The sequence below is a fragment of the Cataglyphis hispanica genome, chromosome 20 (genome assembly GCF_021464435.1).
Source record: "Cataglyphis hispanica isolate Lineage 1 chromosome 20, ULB_Chis1_1.0, whole genome shotgun sequence".
NCBI lineage: Eukaryota > Metazoa > Arthropoda > Insecta > Hymenoptera > Formicidae > Cataglyphis > Cataglyphis hispanica.
The window spans coordinates 5,159,966-5,182,377 of record NC_065973.1 but is presented as its reverse complement, the minus strand read 5'-3'; the positions used below and the strand labels follow the sequence as shown (position 1 = coordinate 5,182,377).

The 22,412-nt window shown below is 26.3% G+C and overlaps 1 protein-coding gene and 3 long non-coding RNA genes across 13 annotated transcripts; 2 read left to right on the top strand and 2 right to left on the bottom strand.

The window, feature by feature from the left end:
* The first annotated feature begins 1,377 nt into the window (after nucleotides 1–1,377).
* On the top strand, nucleotides 1,378–3,762 carry LOC126857143 (nucleoside diphosphate kinase 7). Of its 2 annotated transcripts, none has more exons than XM_050606315.1 (10): nucleotides 1,378–1,448; nucleotides 1,643–1,940; nucleotides 2,008–2,174; nucleotides 2,261–2,419; nucleotides 2,529–2,736; nucleotides 2,812–2,932; nucleotides 3,063–3,187; nucleotides 3,263–3,376; nucleotides 3,461–3,568; nucleotides 3,635–3,762. In XM_050606315.1, exons 2-10 carry the CDS (start codon nucleotides 1,824–1,826, stop codon nucleotides 3,665–3,667), a joined length of 1,152 nt encoding a protein of 383 aa, XP_050462272.1. In that variant the 5' UTR covers nucleotides 1,378–1,448; nucleotides 1,643–1,823; the 3' UTR covers nucleotides 3,668–3,762. The 2 variants fall into 2 exon arrangements, with proteins under 2 accessions (XP_050462272.1, XP_050462271.1); XM_050606314.1 differs by having other exon boundaries at nucleotides 1,382–1,448; nucleotides 1,806–1,940.
* An 8,668-nt stretch (nucleotides 3,763–12,430) lies between these two features.
* On the top strand, nucleotides 12,431–19,322 carry LOC126857169 (uncharacterized). Of its 9 annotated transcripts, none has more exons than XR_007688457.1 (6): nucleotides 12,483–13,011; nucleotides 13,658–13,718; nucleotides 13,963–14,069; nucleotides 16,277–16,400; nucleotides 16,596–16,776; nucleotides 17,801–18,180. It is a non-coding gene; the product is annotated as an uncharacterized LOC126857169 (long non-coding RNA). The 9 variants fall into 9 exon arrangements; XR_007688458.1 differs by having other exon boundaries at nucleotides 12,485–13,011; nucleotides 13,658–13,705; XR_007688454.1 differs by having other exon boundaries at nucleotides 12,431–13,011; nucleotides 13,658–14,069.
* On the bottom strand, nucleotides 14,598–15,273 carry LOC126857171 (uncharacterized). Its single transcript, XR_007688461.1, has 3 exons — nucleotides 15,213–15,273; nucleotides 15,067–15,137; nucleotides 14,598–14,841 (listed from the first exon to the last, which is right to left on the bottom strand). It is a non-coding gene; the product is annotated as an uncharacterized LOC126857171 (long non-coding RNA).
* Nucleotides 19,323–19,462: 140 nt separating the features above from the next.
* On the bottom strand, nucleotides 19,463–20,288 carry LOC126857170 (uncharacterized). The gene is made up of 3 exons (XR_007688460.1): nucleotides 20,093–20,288; nucleotides 19,782–19,987; nucleotides 19,463–19,655 (listed from the first exon to the last, which is right to left on the bottom strand). It is a non-coding gene; the product is annotated as an uncharacterized LOC126857170 (long non-coding RNA).
* Between the last annotated feature and the right edge of the window lie 2,124 nt (nucleotides 20,289–22,412).

Below are 22,412 nucleotides of genomic sequence, written 5' to 3'. Positions count from 1 at the left end.
ATTTGATTAAATTGTTTTTATTTAAATAATAATTAAAAAAAAATAAATTTTATAGCATAAATTTTTATTCTTTTGACGCAATTTTTTGATATCATTATTTTTGTAGGAAATTTAAATAATTATTTTATACAAAAATATTTTTATTTAGAATGTTTTTATTTAAATATAATATTTTTATAGCGCGTGTACTTGGCACCTTTTTTTTTACCTTTTTGTTAATTCCGCATGATACATATGAAATATTGATAACAAAGCAAAAAAACATCAAGTCTAAGACACCCTTGATTTACATATTGTATATTTGTTCCACTCTATTATCCTATTATTTTTATTGGTCATCATACAATATTTAATTGCATGTACAATTTTAACTATAATTTAAACATATATGCACATATGTATATATGCAAATATAAAATTCTCAAAGAATGAGCGCCCGTTAGTCTTGTTGCATTACTGCTTTCAGCCGAGATGCCAGAAAGCATATTAAGCCGTATCTCGGCCGTAAAGCGATATGCTAGATTCGCTAGAGGAACAAGGATAGTACTCAGCTGTCGCTCCTTGTCTGACATTATCTCTCAACAATCGCATCCGTGTGCTCAACATATTGATGTTGTGTCTTCATGGATGCTACACAATACGCGATGAAAGAGAGATAATAACAATGCAATCATCTCTCTTTGTCAAGCGATCAACGGTTGTAACTATGTGCTCAATGCACTAGGATTATATCATACAGATACACGGTATAAGAGACAACAAAGCAAAAACGGCACAATCATCTTTCTTTGTCTAACGATCAATGTACTACGAGAAAAATTTCCCCTGAGTTGCTCCTTAGATATAGATCTAGCATATGAGATCCGCATATTTTATATTTCGCTTCAAAGAAATTATATTACGTTATGAAATTTTTTTAAAAATATTCTTTATATAATTACGCAGTCTTGGGGAGCTATTACGGTTCTTGAAACGAGGTGAAAATTATAAAAGTGAATAGATTTACTAGATTTACTAGATTTCAACAAATGAAATTGTAGATATTCTTGTGAATTTTCTCACTTTTGTATTTTTCACTTTGTTTCGAAAACCGTAATAGGCCAGAGTAGGATTTTGCATTTTAGTTTTTAAAAATTTATAATAAATAAAATACAACTTTTGCCAACTGCACCTAATCCGCCATGAGCTGTACCTTTTCTTTTTACTTATAAAATATTATTTTAATCATTTTTTCTAAAAAATGCTTTGTACCGGACTGCGGACAATTCTACTGATAATAAAATTATAATTTTAATGTGATTCTCTTTATTTTTTGACCGTAATACGGCAAAAGCGGATCCATAATTCACGACTATCAGCGAGAGGTCTCTACTGTCTCTCCTACCGACTCTAAAGAGTGGGTACCAGTATACAAATGTATTATCTTAATGATAATTATATATGTATCAGTAAGTTTTGTAATTAAATATTTTACAATTTAATAATTAAGTAAGTCAATAATTAAATTAACCGGAGTTTAATCAAAGTGATCATAGAAATCGAATTATGTCGACTTGTGTTATTTAAAACATGCATTATGTTATGTTAACATGTTGATCTGTCATTTCATTATAAAACTTTTTTTACCTATATATTGTTTTAGACATTCTCTTAAACACATCATTATATCATTATATGTGTAAAATAAATAAAATTTTATTGCCTTATAATCACCTTTATATTATTGTTCACAAAGTGATAATTTAAATTTATAATTTGTTTGTGATTTCTGTGGCTATTACTTATTGACAATAATATATCATCAGCATACAAGTCATTTCGAGATGTCTACAGATTATAGCAATAGATATGTATTTAAAGCTGAATGGTATGATACAGTTGCTTGCATACTGAAAAAATTTTATCTGTATTATTATCCATCTAACAACACTATCGAATTGGTATGTATCGAGTTAATACAAATTCATATTGTAGAAAAAAATTATTTATATTATCCATATTTTTTAGTTTGATTTAAAAACAAAGAAGACCTTCCTAAAAAGAACGGTATGTGAAGGCATTGAAGCTAAAGATTTTTATATTGGAGCTGTAGTAACAATATTTTCAAGATGTATACAAATTATGGGTTATGGAGATAATTACACTAAAATCAAATTAGAAACGCAAATGCAAAAGTAAAATGAAGAGTTTATATTTTTTATGATTTTATGGTTTATTGTATAAAATTTTGTGCTGCATTGAGATAATTTTATTTTTCCAGATTTTTTGTACTCCTGAAACCAGATGTTATTGACAAAATGGGTGAAATATTAAAAATTATTACAAATCATAACTTTTATATTACAAATATGAAAATGATGCAATTAACTGCAACTGAAGTTGCAGAATATTGTTTCGTAAAAGATGCAACTGATAAAATGTAATTTGAATCTTGAATTATTAATAATGCTCTGAAAGAGTTCTGAAAAGTATAAAATTATTACTATATTTTAATAAGTTTGGGATACTATAGTGATAAGTTTATTTAGGTCTATGATAAATTATCTTACCTCTGGCCCTGTTGTTGGTTTGGAGTTATTAGGAGAAAATGGTATAGCCAGATGGCAAGAATTAACATCAGGTATAGAAAATTGTAAGCGTTCTTATTCAACAACAATGTCTTCATTAAGAACTTATGAAAAAAATGAAATATATAATTCTATATATGCATCTAAGAACATTGAAATAGCAACACAAGTACGAATTTTAATATGCTATTTTTTATTTAACAATGTTTATTTTAATCTGATATCTGCAATAATATTTTCCTAGGAGTTGCAATATTTCTTTCCCAATTCAAAAAGTAAAAATAAAGGACTAAAAAATACTGCAATTTTTCAAAATTGCACCTGCTGTATTATCAAACCACACGCTGTACAAGCAAAACTTGTTGGTAAATTGAACATTTTATTAATAAATTATTATTGTGAAATAATATCTAAATAATGAAATTTTCATTTACTCTTTGTAGCACTTTATATATGATATTATACATATTCTTCTAAATTAATTTTATAATCTAGGTGCTATAATTGATGACATTCAAAAAGCAGGCTATATAATTACTGCAGTACAACAATTTTATGTTAATTTAATTAATTCCGAAGAATTTCTAGAAATTTATAAAGGCGTGCTTTCCGAGTATACGGTATATTTTCATACTCATTTTATGTTAATTCTACAAATTATTTCTGAAAAAGAAAGCATTCATAATTATTTATAGGCAATGGTAGCTGAATTACAGTCTGGTCCATGTATCGTTATAGAAGTAAGTCGTAAAAATGAGGATTCCAACATTGTTGCTGATTTTAGGAATTTCTGCGGTCCAATGGAACCTGTAAATATTATTATTATTATATTACTTTAAATATATACTTTATATAATTTTGTTCGATATTATAGATATTTTTATTTGATATAGGACATTGCGCGACAAATTAAACCAAATTCTCTTAGAGCAAAATATGGGAAAACAAAAGTACAAAACGGTGTACATTGTTCTGACTTGCCGGAAGACGGTGTATTAGAGGTAATTAAAGCTTTAATCATTTTTTTCACATATTTTGTATAATATATATATATTAAATCTTTTCAGATTGAATATTTCTTTAAGATACTCGAAAGCTAGTTTACGCTATAAATATTGGAAAATATACTACATTTTGCAAGATATAAATATTGTTTTTAAAATTTAATAATTAATAATAAATTTTTTCTAATAAATATTTTTATATATTTTATTTTTTTTTGTACATGTGACAAAATAAACGTTTCTTATTTTTCCCAAATATAAACTTTATTTTATCGCTGTAGGGCGTTTCTATTTTATGTTTAAGTTTTCTTCGCGAACGTATATAAAATTTATTAAGATAAAAATTACATTGTATTCATTTTTATTAATTTAGAAGCGCCTGTATATACGCGAGATAAAAAGCAACGTGATAACCAATCAATTTATCGATTTTTTATAAAAGTGAAATGGTGAAGATATTCTATGTGCAGGAGTTATTTGATACAGTTTCATTGCCTGTGCTTATTTAATATAATCCCAAAGTTCCAGATTCAGAGTTATTAACATCTAGAAATAAATTCTGAATGTCTATGCCTATATTTTCCAAGCTTATCCGTGAGTAGCAATAATAAAACTGACGACGCATGAAAAAAGTCAACTTAATTCACTCTTTCATAATATGCATTTTTCATAATTTGCTCCATTTTATTTTTTTATAAATAAATGATAAAGTTAATAACAACCCAAATTGCCAAGTCTGTTCAAACAGATTTTGTCAAACGTCTGCTACAAATTTTTGTCAGCAGAAAGACTGCAGACTGTATACAAAATCTGTTATATCAAATAATAATAGCAGAACACCAGCATAAATATTACAAAACCTGCTGACATAATTTGACAATAGATCAGTAATAAAAACCAAGCAGAATTTGTATAGAATTATTATAGCAGATTGGCAGCAGAAATTGAGCAGGATCTGCGCAATGGAATTTGATGTCAGATTGGCGGCAGAAACCGAGCAAGTCTGCGTGTACGCATTTTGATGGCATATTGGTAACACAAATTAAGCAGAGTCCTGCTAACATGACATGATATCAGATTAGCAGCAAAACCCGAGCAAGATCTGCGCACGCGAAATCTCGTCGCACAGCAAATTGGCAGCAGAAATCGAGCAGAATCTGCAATAATTTATTGAAACAGTAGTTTATTTACTTACCGCTGTGCGACGCAGTATTCACTTTCTACATCTCGTACTCAAGTTCTTGTCATGAGCGTATATGAAGCCTGCAAAATACTATATATATATGCATAATGCTGCCTAATAACATATATAATTATTTCTATCGGCTCAATTTTTTATACGATTCCCATACAGGGAATTCAGATATTGAACTAATTTTTGAAAAATCAGACAGATAAATGTCCAATTTCACTTATTCGGATAATTTCTGTCCAAATAAGCACAATTATTTAGTTATTATTTATGATATAAAATAGAAATCTAAAATATAAAATAGAAATTCCATTAAATAAAATCTTTAATTATATAAATTAAATTATTTAAATTTTCCTATATTTCTTACATTAATATTACATATTTATATATATTATTAATACAAAAAACAGAAAATGACGTCTTGTGAATGTGATATATCAACTATTGACATCATTTTTGGGTTTCATGACCTAATTTATCACCTAATTTAGGATGTCTAATTATTTATGTTATTTTGTGACCAAAATTTATTGTCATTTTGTTACTTAAGATTCTTTAAATCCATTTAAATGTCCATTTTATATAAATGCTTATTTAAAAGCTGCAGAATCTGCTTGATTTCTACTGTCATTCTATCAGCAGATTATGTTAGCAGACTCTGTTCGGTTTCTGTTGCCAATCTGCCGCCAAGTTATGTCAACAAAGTCTGTTCAAATTTTTCCGCCAATCTGTCGATTTATTATATTAGCAGATTCTGCCGTCAAAACATTAGCTGAATGCAAAGCTGAATGTAGTTGATGTCAATTTGCTAACAGATTTTGATTAAATCTGCTACCAATCTGCCGTCATACTGCTAACATTTTGCTTAAGGGGAATGTAAATATTATAAGCAAAAATTATTAGAATTTAGAGATGTTCATTGCATGTTCATTGCATGCTACAAAAAACTTATTCTATTTTTGTTTAAATTTTCTCCATCTTTAAAAACTAATTATTTATAGTATTTATTATAATAAAAAAATAATTAATAATTTCTATATTTTGAGAATGTCAAGAATTTCAAGAAATTATGCCCATGCGCAAAAGTATTTAGCGCCTATGCAATAGAAAGTAAGGAGTAAAGTACATTGCGCGTCAATATTCCTTCTGTTTTTCTAGCGAGTGAGGCAATATCTATCCTTTGCTAATGTATAGGAATGCGTATGCATTAGCAAAGGATAGATATTGCCTTGCTCGTTATGGAAAGGGAACGAATCATTGTTGCGTAGTGTATTACAGAAGTACCATTTTTTAAATTATTTATTTTTTTAAATTTATTTAAAAATATTAACACTGAAAAAAAATGATAGAAATTAAATAAATATTTATTACTCCTTTACTCCCATTCTTTATTTGAAACTATATAATAATATTGACTTGACGTAAAAAAATATTTATTTAATGTAAGAAATTATTTTTGCAAAACAAATAAATATCTACTTATTTCAAATAAATGATGTATAAAGGCATATTGAAATAAATACTTAAATTCAATAAATTTTTCTGAATGAAAATTTTATATGCAAAAATGCCCATTGAAATTAATGGCAAAATTTTTCACTTTTCATGTTTCCGCCCTAGGAAAAAAGTTACATGATCGATATCTTCTTAAGACGATCTCTTAAATATGAAGCAATTAAAAAGCACTCGTTTTATGTTGATATACTTGCAGATGACTACGGAAAATATGTTTTTCTAAGAAAATTGATTAATTTTTTGCTAATATATCATAAAAAATTAGTTATATAAGTGGATCAATTGCAAATATCATAATAGAGCAAGTAAGGAGCAATAATTATTCAATAAATCAAGAGAAAATATTGATTAAATTCTTTCCCAAACAACATAAAGTCGACTGTTAGTTGACTGTCAGTCGGCAGAAAAAGTCTAAAATCTTCAAGACCTCAAAGTTAGACTGAATGACAACTCATAGTTGACTAGCAGGTGACAAATGTGACTATATCTTGACTATACTCGATCATGAGTCGACTAATATAGTCGACTTTATGATAACTAAAAGCCGACCAATCGTCAATCATTTTGGCGAGTAAGTCGATTTTTAATTAATATTATAATGAATTTTAAGTTAACTTTCAATCAAAATTATGGCGATTATAAGTCGACCTAGCCAATTTGACGTCATCTATATTAATTTACTACATTTTCATTAGGGTAATGACATCTCAAAAACTTGATCAATTCCCATTCAGCATCACAAGATTATAACAACATTACAATAAAATTTTTCTATAAGATTGCAACATCGCAGAAACATTGTAAAATATTGCTACAATGTTGTTATGATATTGCAGCAACAGTAAAATGTCTGCTTATAGAAATATTGCAATATAATGTTGCAGCAACATAGCAATATAATATATATGTAATAATATTTTATTTATGGCTATAATAGCCTTTTAACATATGAAAAAATATATAATAATAAGAAATTAAAGATCTATAAAAGTCAAGATCTAGTATGTATATATAGATTTTATATAATCTCAAAATTTATTTGTTAAAATTTGAAGTATTTTGTATATAAGAAAATTATTATCAAATTTTTAGTTTTATATAAAAATGGAAACTATTAAACAAAAATTTTAGTCCATTGTCTGAATTCCTTGTGTTGGGGTCATAACATACAATTTAAACTTAGTAAAAATAGTTATTATATCTTATTATAGCCGCTCTTTGAGAACTTTATATATAATCATCGTAATCAGAAATTATATGCGGGATAGATAGAGCAACCGCCTAGTGTAACCGTATAGTAAACGAACCAACTAGCGATTACGAATATTATTTTTGTAACGTTTTTGGAATGTTGCTATAATTGCTAAAGTTATATTATAAAATAATATCTCTGCAATATTTGTGGAACACTGTTACAGTTATATTGTAAAATAATATCTATGCAATATTTCTGCAACTTTACATTGCAATATGCAATGATGCAATATATGTTAGAGAGCAATGTTGCTACAAGTTTCAGTGCTGCATGGGATATTTTTTTAAGTAGTCAATGAATTTGATTATTCACGCAAAATATATAGTATTTTCGATTGGACATATAAAAAAGACGGCTATCAATTTCTTGGAAATGTGATTGCCTCTATAAGTCGAGTTACAGTCAACAGTTAATGTCAACAAAACCCATTCTGGAAAAAGTCGGCTTAAAGTCAACTTTAAGTTGACTGAAAAAAGACGATCAGCCGACAAACAGTCATCCGTGTTGTGTGGGTTTCCTCTTATTTGAAGTAAAATAATTCCAAATTCTCCTAATATTTAATATTTATTCTTATTTCTAATATTTTCTCTTTGTACGTAGGACCTTTTTTTTACTTGGATATTGGTACATAACTAATTGAATATAAACACTGATGTCTAGATAGTCAAACTTCTTGATCTTTTTGTGACTATTCTTATATCATACATTTTTATAATAATAAGCATACATATAGTCAAAAAATTTTTTAAAAATAATTTAAGATCGAGTTTTCAATAAATAATCAAAAAATGACATAATTTAGTCAATATGACATCAAGTTGACATTTTCTGTTCATCATTTTGACTTTTCTGTTCTCCTTGGAAATAGTTATTATATCTTTGATCTATCTATAGTCGCTCTTTGTAAAAGATTTTGTAAACTTTATATAATCATCGTGACCAGAAATTAAATGCGGGATAGATAGCGCAACATGCCGTATAGCAGTAAACGAACGAACTAGCGGTTATCGCGCATGATTCAGCAGTCAAAGCAAAAATATTCAAACATAATGTAATTGTTGTTATTATAACTATATCTCAACCCACACAACACGGATGATTGTTTGCCGGCTGATAGTCTTTTTCCAGTCAATTTATAGTCGACTTTAAAAAGTGAATTTCATCATCTTTGGTTAAATTAACAAACGGTTAAAATCATCAGGGTGGCAACTGAAATGATAAGAATGCTTGGTTTTCCAGCTCCATAAAGTTAGCCGATCAACATTCACTTTTATAATTTTTTTTTACGAATCGTTTGTTGGTCGTTTGTTGGTGATTGTTGACCTAATTATAACGTTTGTTGGTTAATATTTTTTTTGAAAATATGAAAATAAAATTTTATGTGAAGTTAGCCGGAAAGATATTATTTTTATTTCAATCTTATTGTAGTTCACTCGATGCGCAATTGTTTGTTGGTCATGGAAAAATTAATTAAAACGTTTGTTGGTTCATATTTGCCTTGAAAAACGAAAAAAAACTAATGCAATAATGGTAGCGAGAGAGGGATTGGTAAAACTTAAGATTAAGGGCGACCTCACCGATTTCAATGACCTCGATATATGTTGTCAAGAACATAATTCTGAATAACTTTTTCTCCTAATTTAATCGTCGCTTATTAAAAAGTTATTAACAAAAAAGATTTGAAATATATCAAAGTACGTATGGACAGGAAACACGCGCGCGCGCATACACACACACACATACACACGGGGGAGTGCAAAAGGGATCTTCGGTCTCCTTCCCGCACCCGCCCCGCCGGTAGGCTGGGTGGACCTTGCTTCACAATGTAGCATGTACTTTGTTGCCCCCCTGCCCGTGTGTGTGTGTGTGTGTGTGTACGCGCGCGCGTATGTATCTTAAAGTCAATCTTAAGTTTTATCCAACCTCTCCCGCCACCATTATTGCATTAGTTTTTTTTCATTTTTCAAGGCAAATATGAATCAACAAACGTTTTAATTAGTTTTTCCGTGACCAACAAACGATTGTGCATCGATTGAACTAAAAGATTGAAACAAAAATAATATCTTTCTGGTTAACTTCACACAAAATCTTATTTTCGTATTTTCAAAAAAAATATTAATCTACAAACATTGTAATTAGGCCAACAATCATCAACAAACAACCAACAAATGATTTATAAAAAAAAATTATTAAAGTGAATGTTGACCGGCTAACTTTATGGAGCTTGGTTTTCATTCACTTCTATTTTCTGTTGCCATCCTGCTGATTTTAACCGTCGGTTAATTTAATCAAAGGTGGTGAAATTAGTCCAAAGCCAACTATTTCCAGAATGGGTTTTGTTGACATTAACTGTTAACTACGTAACTCAGATAGGCGACCAATGTGACGGCGGCGTCGCATGGGAAAAATGATGACCAATTTCACCACCTTCGGTTAAGTTAACTAACTGTTAAAATCAGCAAGATGGCAACAAAAAATAGAGGTGAATGAAAACCAAGCATTCTTATCATTTCAGGTGCCACCCTGCCGACGGTTAATCTAACCAAAGGTGGTGAAATTGGCCCTAATTTGTTAATTTTCAATAAAAAGTTTCAATAAATTATGAATAAAATAAATGATGGAACAGTATAAAGCAATTAAGAAGCAATCATTTTATGCTGGATATAGTTGAAGAAAACTATTGAAAATATGTTTTTGAGTAAAAATAATAAATTTTTCGTTTTTTGTAAATATTTTTAAAAATATTAATTTTAAAAGCAGAGCAATTGTGGATTCTGACGGAGCAGTTACGAAGCAATCATTTGAATTGTTATTTATTAAAAAATATGAACTCCAAAACTTATTTCCGATCATAAAGACCGATACTCTTATGCAATTTAGCATTCATTACTGAAAAAAAACTCATTATACGCGCTACTGTAGATAAAGTACTAAATAAGATAACGCAAGTTTATCTTTTAATCACATTAAATCTCATAAAGCACCGGTTTTTAATGTTATCTCGTCGGTGATGTCGACTAAACTAAACTTAAACTTAAACTAAAAATTAAAACTAACGATAAACTAAAACTTAAATTTAAAGTTAAAAGTAAAGTTAAATAAAGTTAAATAAAGAATCAAATTATTTAAAAAATCAGTTTAAGCTATATATAAATAAAGTTTCAAAACAACTTCAATGGCAACATAATTATTAGAATTTGTAGGTTCTTAAGATATAGAAAAACTGCTTCATTTTTGTTTGAATTTGCTCCACCTTCAAAAAGTAATTATATACAGTATTTATTTAAAAAAAATTAATAATTGCTTTATACATTTTGGAATGTCAAAAAATTGCGCATGCGTAAAAGTATTTAGCACCTGCGCAACGAAAATTGAGCCTGCCATTTTTCAAATTATTCATTTTTCTTGAAATTAATTAAAAAATATTAATACTAAAAATAAATGATTGAAATATATATCTAAAACAGTTTGTATGTATTTATTTAAATTGATGTGATTAATCTTTATCTTTAACTTATCTTTAACTTAAAGGTTGTCCATAAGTTGAAAATAAAAAGAATTTAAGTTTGCGATTTAATAAGATTCAAATGGAAAAACGATGCGCTCATGTTTCTATTGCGCAGACGCAAAATACTTTTGCGCATGCGCACAATTTCTTGACACTAAAATACAATCTTAATAAATACTGTAGATAATTAATTTTTAAAGATAAAGCAAATTTAAACAAAAATAAATAAATTTTTTTATGTCTTAAAAACTTACAAGTTCTAATAATTTTTATATTGACGTTTACATTATTATTAACTTTATTTATCATTTATTTATAAAAAAGTCAAACATAGCAAATTATAAAAAAGTAAAATTATAACTCTGAGTTATAATAACTCTTTTCTTGTAAATATCTGTAAAATAATGTATATGACTTTACATTTTATTAATTTTACATTTTTTTTATTAAATCGTTGTGCGGTCAAGTTTTCTGTTCCTCTTCATTTTATACGTCCTTACCGCTTTCTTGCTTCCTTGCTTTCATGGTATTTTTTCTCGCGTCCATTCGGTTCGCGAACTGTCAATCATATTCCAAAAAAATATTTTTTTATAAAGATCCCCAGTGGAAAACTTTAGTAGAAGCCTGTAATAAAATTGATTCAGTGTCGCTGACATTCTTGATCAAGAGCGTAGTCAAGATTTGATTTCGGGGGGAATATTTTTAAAAAATAAAATCACAAAACAACATATAATTTTTTTATTAAATAATACATATTAAGCTAGAAGCATGCGTCTAGATTTTTTAGATATCTGTTTAGTATCTCTTCTATGTTGATCAACGAAGTCAAATTTTTATAAATGTATATTTGTGTCAAACGTTCAGCCTTATTTCACTTATTGTATTTCTTAGATAGTTTTTAAGAATTCTTAATGTTGAAAATGAATGTTCTACAGAGGCGGTTATAATTTTATTTCTTTTTCCGCTTTCAATCTTTCATTTTCATATTTGGTTCTTTGAAGGAAGGGGGGAATTTATCCCCCTAATTCCTCCCCTTGGCTACGCCACTGCTCCTGATAATCAAACGGGGAACACACACTTTTGCATAAGTGCATAGCCATAAGTATAAGGAAATTGATTGGTCCGCAAACATATGCCTAACGAAATGAACCAATCAATTTCCTTATACTTATGGTTATGCGCTTATGGAAAAGTGTGTGTTCCCCGCTTAAATGATCCTATAGACTTATTCACTTATATGCCGAAATTTATATATTATTAAAGAAATTATATATTAAAATAATTCATTTCAAGAGGAGCTGTCACAATCAGAATCAAACAGATTTTATTATCCTCAAATTTAATTTTACAACTAAAATTGCAATTACCTAAAGAGCATCTGAGCACAAACGAGTATATTATTTACAATAGATTTATAATTTAACAATACATAAATATATATTTAATTTTTTTAAAGACGATTTCTATTTCTTTCACTGTAACGTCTAGTACTATACATCTCGATAAAATATATACATTAATAACGTTTTCGAATGAACGGATTAATCCAACCCGGATCAATTAACTATCAATAATCACTATATTTTAATATGAATTCAAATCTTTTGGCAGAGACAATACAATTAATCGACGATTACTACTGGAGGACACCTATTACGGTTTTCGCAACAAAGTGAAAAATACAAAAGTGAAAACATTCACTAGATATCTGCAATTTCATTTGAAATCTAGTATACATGTTGAATAACATAATATGTTGAAATCTAGTAAATCTGTTCACTTTTGTAATTTTCACCTCATTTCAAGAACCATAATAGCTCCTTTGATCAAGCCTTATGGTTTATCCAGAAAATTTTCATTTTCATTCATGAAAATAGGAATCAAGGCTGAGTGAAATTGGCGCCACTTCAGAAATACCGCGATTAGGCATTACACTGGTTTCGAAATTCTCGTGCGATTTTTTACAGGTAATATAACATTATAATTTTTATAAGTTAGAGAGAACTTATATCTAAAAATCAATAAAAAATTAAATTTTTTTCTATCGTATGCACAAATATTCATATGTATTTGCATATTTATTTAGCAAATTCAGTTTCAAATGTCGTTTCTTCCCCCTCTGCTCACTGTAATAGTTCGTCATGTTCATAATCAGTGAATTATTATTTTCATCTCGTTCATAATATTATGCTCTTAATATAATATAAACTTTCAGTTACTTTTGTTCATCAAAGTTGAATGAAAATAAATTGAATATATCATGCGATTTTTGATAGTGCATAGTGTTTTTGAATGTAAGAACTTTTTATGTGTAATATTTTTCTGTCCATCTTTAGATTTTGTATAAATTTATTTATAATTTAGTTTTTATGTAATCATAATTAACAATAGAAGAATACAATTTACATCTTTTATTTAGCTTAATTTTTATGTTAATTAACATTTTTTTAACACATTAATTTTTAGACTATATCTTTATATTAATTTTTCTGCTTATACAATAACTTTATAGATATATAACTTATTATAAACAATAGAATACTTAGCATAAAAACTATAAGAATAATAACATATTTTTAATCATACTTGAATTTTTGGCTTATATCGTATTAGATTTGTTCAATCAGTTACATAATTACTACAGCATCAGGAGAAATAGATGTAAGTGTGTGAGGTAATTCTATATTGATCTCAGTAACAAGATTCATTAATGTTTTTATCTAATTTTCATTAGTGCATCTAATTGCCTGTAAATAATCAGTTCTTAGTAACGATTACATATTACTATAACATACTATAATATACAATACATTTTATTAAATGCAAAAATAATATTTATTGATTTCTTATAATAAATACAATGCTTGAAAATTTCTTCTGTATATTCTTAGCTCTTAATATATCTCGATTTTCGTTAGCAACAAGACTATCCAATACAAGTTTCGAGAACTTTTTTATGCTGGTCAATATAAAGGAATTCATTCCCAATGCACATGTAGTATTCACAAATTAGGATAAAATAAAGGTAAATTTATCTATATTACACTATATTACACTAAAATCAAAATTATTATACAATAGAACTTGCTAGCTTTTTTAAGACTTTCTTAAGATTTAATTTGGAGACTTTTTACCTGATCGTTACCAAGAAAAATAAATTATTTCTTATTACTGGCATGTAATGTTTGTGCACCTTCTTCTAAATTGACACTAGTTAACTTCATCTCCACAAATGATGATATTTTATAATCAATCAATTCAAAGAATTGTGCCATATGCGCTATAAAAAAATTATATATAATATACACATACATACATACTTGAAGAAATATTAATATTGTCAATTACATGTATTGCTAAAATTCATCACGCATATATTAAAAAAAATTGTTCACTATTAACATTGGTTAACATAGAAATATAGTAGTATGATAATGGTAAGTTTAGTGCTATCAATTCTCTCCAAGTATTTCATTAGTTACTGAGGAATTGACTTGAAATATAACTCTGATAAATAAAGTATAAATGAATCTACATGCAAAAAATGTGCATATTGCCTATAAAATTATTTTTATTTTATTATTTTGCATAGTATTTATGTTGAATATTATTCTTTATATGTTAATTATGTATCTTATGTCTATATATTGATGTTGTACGCTTAATAACATCAAAAAGAGGAGGGCCTTCTATTTGAATCTTGCTTTGCATTTTTTGTTGTTTTTACGCAAGTTTCAGCAATGAATTTTCTTTCAGTGACAAACATTGATCTGTCCCCTTACCACTTGTACCATTGACTGTAAAATAATATAGTATACGACATTAATATTTTGGTTTTAAAATAAGAATGATCATATATTTCTTTGAATAATTTTTAAGCAATTTTTTTTATAAGAATTCAATAAATATATATAAAATTTTACTCTGTATGTATGTGTATATGTGAAACATAGACAGACTAGAAAATATAAAGAGATTAAATATAGAATGACTAAAAGATTTTAATAATTAGAATTACTTACTGAATATACCATTTTCTTTTTTTGTCAGATGTTATGTTGCACATTGTGATATAATATCTAAATTAAGAAATCTGTTGAATAAATATATTGGTCATGATATCATTTAATTTAACATTAGCAGAATTTAAGAAAAATAAATTAATTACCCTTATTATTAAAAAATGTTAACAATGAGACAATGAGACTTCTGTAAATTTATGACAACTGTTGCAATTAAAAATTTAATTATCTGTACAATATAAAGAATGCTATAATATCTATTTCATTTTTATTTATGATACACATTTAATAATATACATTTATATATCTTGATATATTTTTTATTTATTTTTATTTATATAAATGATATATTTAATGATATACAATTTATATATATATATATATATATATATATATATATATATATATTTCATTACTTTATTTTCTACATATTTGTTTCTCTTACTTAAAGAATAAAAATTTTACAGAGTATAAAAGGATAGGCTTTTAAAATAAATTTCCTATCTGGCAAAGATCTTTTTTAAAAATGTGCGACAGATTTAAATGTGAAATTTAAACTTTTAGTTTTATTTCAAATTATTCATATTCATTAAAAGAAAAAAAAATATACACATATTGTGAATATTATCTATTTACAGACATCGTGAAAAGAATAGCAATAGTATGACAAGAAGTAACTGATAACTAAAAAATGAAAATTACATAAATACAAATTTCCTTCTTTTCTTTCCTTTGCCAACCTTCAATAAGATCACAACAAATACATAATTTAAAAAATTAATATCTGTTGCATTTTATTACTTGCATTAAATGTATTATTAACAATATATATGAGACATACAGATAATTCAAACAGGAATAATATTATTGACTTTAAAACATTAATCATACACTCATTTTTTATTCTATAGATTATAAATTCCCTGAAAACAAATCGAACAAATTATAATAGTTTTTAAACGAAAATTATATGTGATTTAAAAGATTTATAATAAATAAGAAGTTTTTATAATTCTTAATTATTTTAAGAAAATTATATAAAAACTATATATATATATTTTATAAATAAATGTAAGAGCTGGAAGAGAAGGGAAATTTTCTTTTTAATTAATTCGATAGTTCTAATTATTTGTAAAAATGCTTTTTATATTTATTTGTCTGAGAAGTGCGACCTAAAATCAAAAATCATTAAAATCATCAAAATCCATAGAAGAAGAAGAGAAAGCGAGGAGATTTTTGACATTTGTGTGAGCCAAAAGAAATAGAAAAAGGATCTCTACAATGGATTTCTATGAAATCCACTTGGTGTGGGACAGCATGCTACAATTGCAGAGGTAATTTATTTTATTTAGAAATATTTATATATATTTTGTAGCAGAGTAAGATACATTGTAATTGTAAATAATATCATTTTAAATTATTAATAGATTCTAGTATTTAGTTTCTAATATTTATACTTATAATTTTTTTTATACTTATCAATAATATTATATATTAAATCATATGTACTTATTTATTCTCATTTTCAGATTAAATCGGCATATCGTAAAAAATCATTGACTTCCCATCCGGATAAAAATCCCGATAATCCAAATGCAGCAGCAGAATTTTGCAAATTGTCAGAAGCAATGAAATTGTTATGCGATAATAAAACCAGAGTGTAGAAACATGTCAGAAGCAATGAAATTGTTATGCGATAATAAAACCAGAGTGAGTAGAAACATTTCTTTAAAATTTATTATAAGGGCTATTCATAAATCAATCTCCGGTAATCTTGCAAAAGAACACAAGGAAGAGGAAAAATATTATATCTTAAAACAATTATATATACTTTTCTTGACATAATCGCCATTCAAAGTGAGATACTTGTGACAGAGTGGCACAAGTTTTTATATGCCTTCATCAAAGTATGATGGCGCCAAATTGGAATCTTAGCATTGTTCATTAATTGTTGATTGCCTTCGAACTTTTAGTCACACTTTTATGTGTGCGAAAAATTATCCAAAAATCTCCATTGAAACTTCTGCAATACAATAGGAGTTCGATCATCCATTTTACAACCTATCTTGCACCGAATGATTTTCATTTATTCACATATGTGAAAATGTAGTTAAGAATGCAGCGATTCGAAGGTAATGAAAACTTTACGTGATGAATAGTGTTAGGAATTGGCTGAGATTCTAGTTTGACAGCAATGTACTTTGATGAGGGTAAAAATTTGTGCTGTGTTAAGGCCATTGCACGTTAAAAAATTTTAGTCATAATCATAATGCCGTAAGAAAATTGACCAATCACAATCAAACATTCTAAAACATAATAAGAATGTTTGAATTGTGATTGATTTACTTACGGCTTTACGATTATGACTAAAATTTTTTAACGTGCAATGGCCTTTACGATAGTATTTTAATTCGAATGAAGATTATGTCGAAAGAAAAAGCATATATGTACATATATATATATATATATATATATATATATATATATATATATATATATATATATATACATACATATATATATATATATGTGTGTGTGTGTGTGTGTGTGTGTATGAAACTTTTGTGTGGAATGAAACATATTTTCTGTTTTTTATTTTATTTTTTAAGCCTACCAGAAATTGGTTCTGAATAGTCCTTGTATTATTAACATATCATTAAACATATCCGTTCTTAGACTTCCAGAAAGTTTCATAACTAATTTAATTTATTAAAATGTTTTGTTATAAAACAAGGCAGCCTATGATGAAAGTATTGCTGCAGAAAAACGGGAACAGGAACGCAGAGAACAAGAACGCAAAGATCAAGAACGCAGAGAACAAGAATGCATAGAACAAGAATGCATAGAACAAAAACGCAGAAAACAGGAATGCAGAGAATTTAATACCAAAAAGAGAAAATTAAACTAGGAAGGAATTAATAAGGAGGAAGAAAAAGAAGAGGTAATTTTTTTTCTAAACGTTAATTCTTATTATTGATATTCATTATATAATATAATAATAATTATATTTATTATATTATAATAATAATATTAATTATAATAATTATATGTATAATTAAAATAATATTATTAATATATTATATTGTTTGTTTGTTTTAGGACAAAAAAGAGAAACCGATTAAATTTTCTTCAGTATTATAATTATTATTGTAATAATAATAGTTATTATTATTATAATAATTCTAATTGTTTTTATGTATATTATTAATTTTTATTATTAACCAAGTTTATTATTAATCAACCAATTTTTATTTTTATTTTTGGAATCCTAAATTAGAAGTTTCTAAGCAATATAAATAGAGCATTACAAAAGAATTTGATTTTTTTTTCAAGATATGACATAAACAAAAGATCTCAGCCTATTAACTATTTGATTTACAGTATTTTATCATTAGACATTGTATATTATACATTGTATATTATATACATTGTATATTGTTACAATTATTATTATTATTATAATTCTAATTGTTATTATGTTTATTATTAATTTTTAGTATTAACCAAATTTATTATTAACCAATCAATTTTTTTTAGTTTTATTTTTAGAATTCCAAATTAGAAGTTTTTAAGAGAAACAAGTAGAGATACAAAAGAATTTGATTTTTTTTCAACAATTTTTTCAACATGACATAAACATCTCAGCCTATTTGATTTACAGTATTTTATCATTACGCATTGTATATTATACATTGTATATTGTTACAGTTATTGTTATAATAATTCTAATTTTTATTATGTTTATTATTAATTTTTAGTATTTAGTATTTAGTATAAATTAATTTTTAGTATAAAGTTTATTATTAACCAACCAATTTTTATTTTTTTTATTTTTATTTTTGGAATCCCAGATTAGAAGTTTCTAAGTGACACAAATAGAAGTACAAAGAATTTGATTTTTTTTTCAACATGACAAACAGCCTACTAATTATTTGATTTACAGTATTTTATCATTATACATTGTATATTATACTATTGTTAATTGTAATGTGTTATATTTTAAATTATTAAATTATTATTATATTATTTTTAAATTTAGCAATATTTAAAAAAATGTAAAATAAATACTCTTGTGCTAAATATACTTTTGCGCATTTGTATAATTTCTGGACATTCTACAAAATGCATAAAACAAAAAGACTTTTATATTATTCTTAGATTGCTAAGGCCCATATCAGGCTACACACTGAATATTAAAGAATAAAAATTGGAATTTAACTAATCGGAACAAAAAGGAATTAAAATTTTTTTGCTTTGATTAATCAAATTTCAATCTCAATCTTCAATGCATAGTCTGATAGGATTAATAGCGATGTGACAAATAGTCATTTACAATTGGACAGAATATAAGACTATCAATTGATACGTATTTCTATAAGAAAGGTTTCAATATTAATTCAATATTAATTAAAGGTTTCAAATTTAATGTAACTTTATATTAAATATATATAAAACTTTTATATTAATAACATTGTAGCTTTTTTTCAAAAATAAGTATTGATTGACAGGATGTTCTATCCAATTGTAAATGTCTGCTCTGGCTTCATCTGTCACATCGCTATTAGCAGTCTCTAGTATACAGGGTGTAACTGAAAAAATATACAAGGAGCACATTATCAAGATAGCAATTCAAATCAAAAAGTCTTGAACCATTTTTTGAAATCTAAACTTTCTTTTCGTTGTTGTATGATATTATAAAGTTAGCTAATCAGCACCTGCTTATATAGTAGAAAGCTGTTACTCCGATCCACTCCGTACCTTCTTTCCGCTGCGGACAGAGGCTGATTAGCTAACTTTAACATTGTATAACAATGAAAAGAAAGCTCAAAAAATGGTCCAAAATTTTTTGAAGAGTTTTGAATTGTTGTGTTGCATCTGATGGTGTGCTCCATGTATTCAGTTACACCTCGTATATAGAAGTCTGTGGCATAAAGTAATTATTTATTTCTTTCTTAATAAATACTGTTAATAATTAGTTATTAAGGATGAAGCAAATTAAAACAAAAATAGAGCAGTTTTTCTATACCTTGAAAACATATAAATTCTAATGATTTTCGCTTATATTTTGGACATTTAAGCGGGGAGCACACACTTTTGCATAAGTGCATAACAATAAACATAAGGAAATTAATTGGTTCATTTTCTTATGCATACATTTGTGGACCAATCAATTTCTTTATGTTTATGGTTATGCGCTTATGCAAAAATGTGTGCTCCCCGCTTTACATTATTATGGGTCGGCAGAAGCGACGACCAAACTCCGAATTTAAAGGCCCTTTAGATCGTATTACACTACGGATTGTGAGTTCGGTTGCAGTTGGGATTACTGTTAATGATTGTGGATTGACCAATCAGAGCAAAGCAGCTTGCCAGTTGATTGGTCAATTCACAACTGTCACCCGTAATCCCAACTGAATCCGCAACGTGTAGTATAATACGGCCTTCTCAATACAGGCTTCTCTCTGCTTCTAATTATCTGTGAATAAAAACTCTTTTTTATAAAACTAAATGTGTCAATTTAATTCATATATAATAAAATTTATTTTATATTTAGCTTATTATTTAGCTTTTTTATTTTAAATTCAACTTATTTCTGGAGTTTTATAGTAAATCATATAGCAGAATTTTAAATTTATAGTTGGCAACACTGAATACATGCCATGGACCATGGGACGTCACATCACTCTCAGTGCGTTGAAGTATTTATGAAGTCTTTTGTATACTATGCGTTCCGTTTCATGCATAGATCGCCTGAAAATTTATAGTTCACGTAACATATATTATAGATTTCCAAGCGATCTATGCGCTCTATGCATGAAACGAAATGCAACCTAGAACAACACAAGCGTGCGCTATGCGCGCGCGCCTTTTGTTAAAATAAATAATTCTTTAAAAAATTAAATTAATAATTATAAGATCATCATTAATTATTAATTAATTAATTAATTATATTACATTATATTATAAATTTTATTAATTATTAACTAATAAATATAATTATAAATATAATTATAAATTATATTAAATTATAATAAAAATTAATAATTATAAATTAATAAATAATAATAATAGTTATATAATTAATAATTATACAGTTATAATAATACTAATAATTGTACAATTATAATAATTGTAATTATACAATAATAATAATTTTAGTTATTAATTTTCTACTATTATATATTATTTATTATTTATTTATTTATCTATGTTTATCTATATTTAATGAACGTTTATAAATATTAATAAAATTATGTATTTAAGGTAATAAATGCAATATTATTATTTAATATTATATTCTTTCTCTTTCTTTTCTCTTTCTCTCTCTCTCTCTCTCTCTCTCTCTCTTTCTCTCTTCCTCCCCCCTCTCCCTCTTTCGTTCTCTCTTTCTGTCTCTTTTACTTATTTTTTTCTTTTTATAAAGAATTTATGTTCTACTTAAATTATTAATATTTATGTAATATTTCTCCTTCGCTCTCTTTCTTTCTTAGTATATAACTTTTTAATTTTACAAAGTTTAATATAATATAATATAAATAAAAAATATAATGTAAATAAAATCTGCCATAAAATGTATATATTTTATTTTGAAATTAATTCTCGATTTTGTTCAAAATTTAGATATTGTGCGGACCGTAGATGAAGTTGTGGTCGCGTCTTTATCTTGTCTGTAATTAATCTTTGGATAGATCTTTGAACTATCGATGTTGCAAAGATTAACATCGGACCATGTCTGCAGCTGCAACACAGCTCGTCATCGTAATTCTTGCGTATAAATACGTGGAAAAAATTGAACGAGTCTCTCTTTCGCTTCTTTTCGCCAATTCGAAGATATTAAAGAGGAGACATTATTATTATTATCATTTATTATCATTATTATTTATATGTATATATAAATATGTATATGTATAAATAAATAAATTAAATTCATAACGATTCATAACGATTCAAAACCATTCATAACGATGATATAACAATGATATAATGTTTAATATCTACAATAGAAATTTAATTTTATAATATAATATAATATATATATATATATATATATATATATATATATAATATTATGATAAAAATACCAATTATTTAAAGTAGAACATAATTACGATTTTTATTAATAGAAGTTACATTTTAAAGATATATATATATATATAACGTTTAAAATAAAATAGAGCTTTATAATTAAGTTTTATAATAATTATAATTGAATTTAATAATCAGAATTAAATTTAATATAAAAAATATAAAAAAAATATTTATGACACAATATGAAACAATACATATATATTATATAATTTTTCTTCTTTTTTAATTTTAAATAGAACTTCTTTTATTTTGTTTCT

Excerpts from the sequence above, each read along its gene's own strand:
- LOC126857143 (XM_050606314.1), top strand. The coding sequence starts at position 1,428 with ATGATAATTATATATGTATCA. Across the intron at positions 1,449-1,805 it reads TGATAATTATATATGTATCA|CATACAAGTCATTTCGAGAT; the intron begins GTAAGTTTTGTA and ends ATATATCATCAG. Across the intron at positions 2,175-2,260 it reads TTAGAAACGCAAATGCAAAA|ATTTTTTGTACTCCTGAAAC; the intron begins GTAAAATGAAGA and ends TTATTTTTCCAG.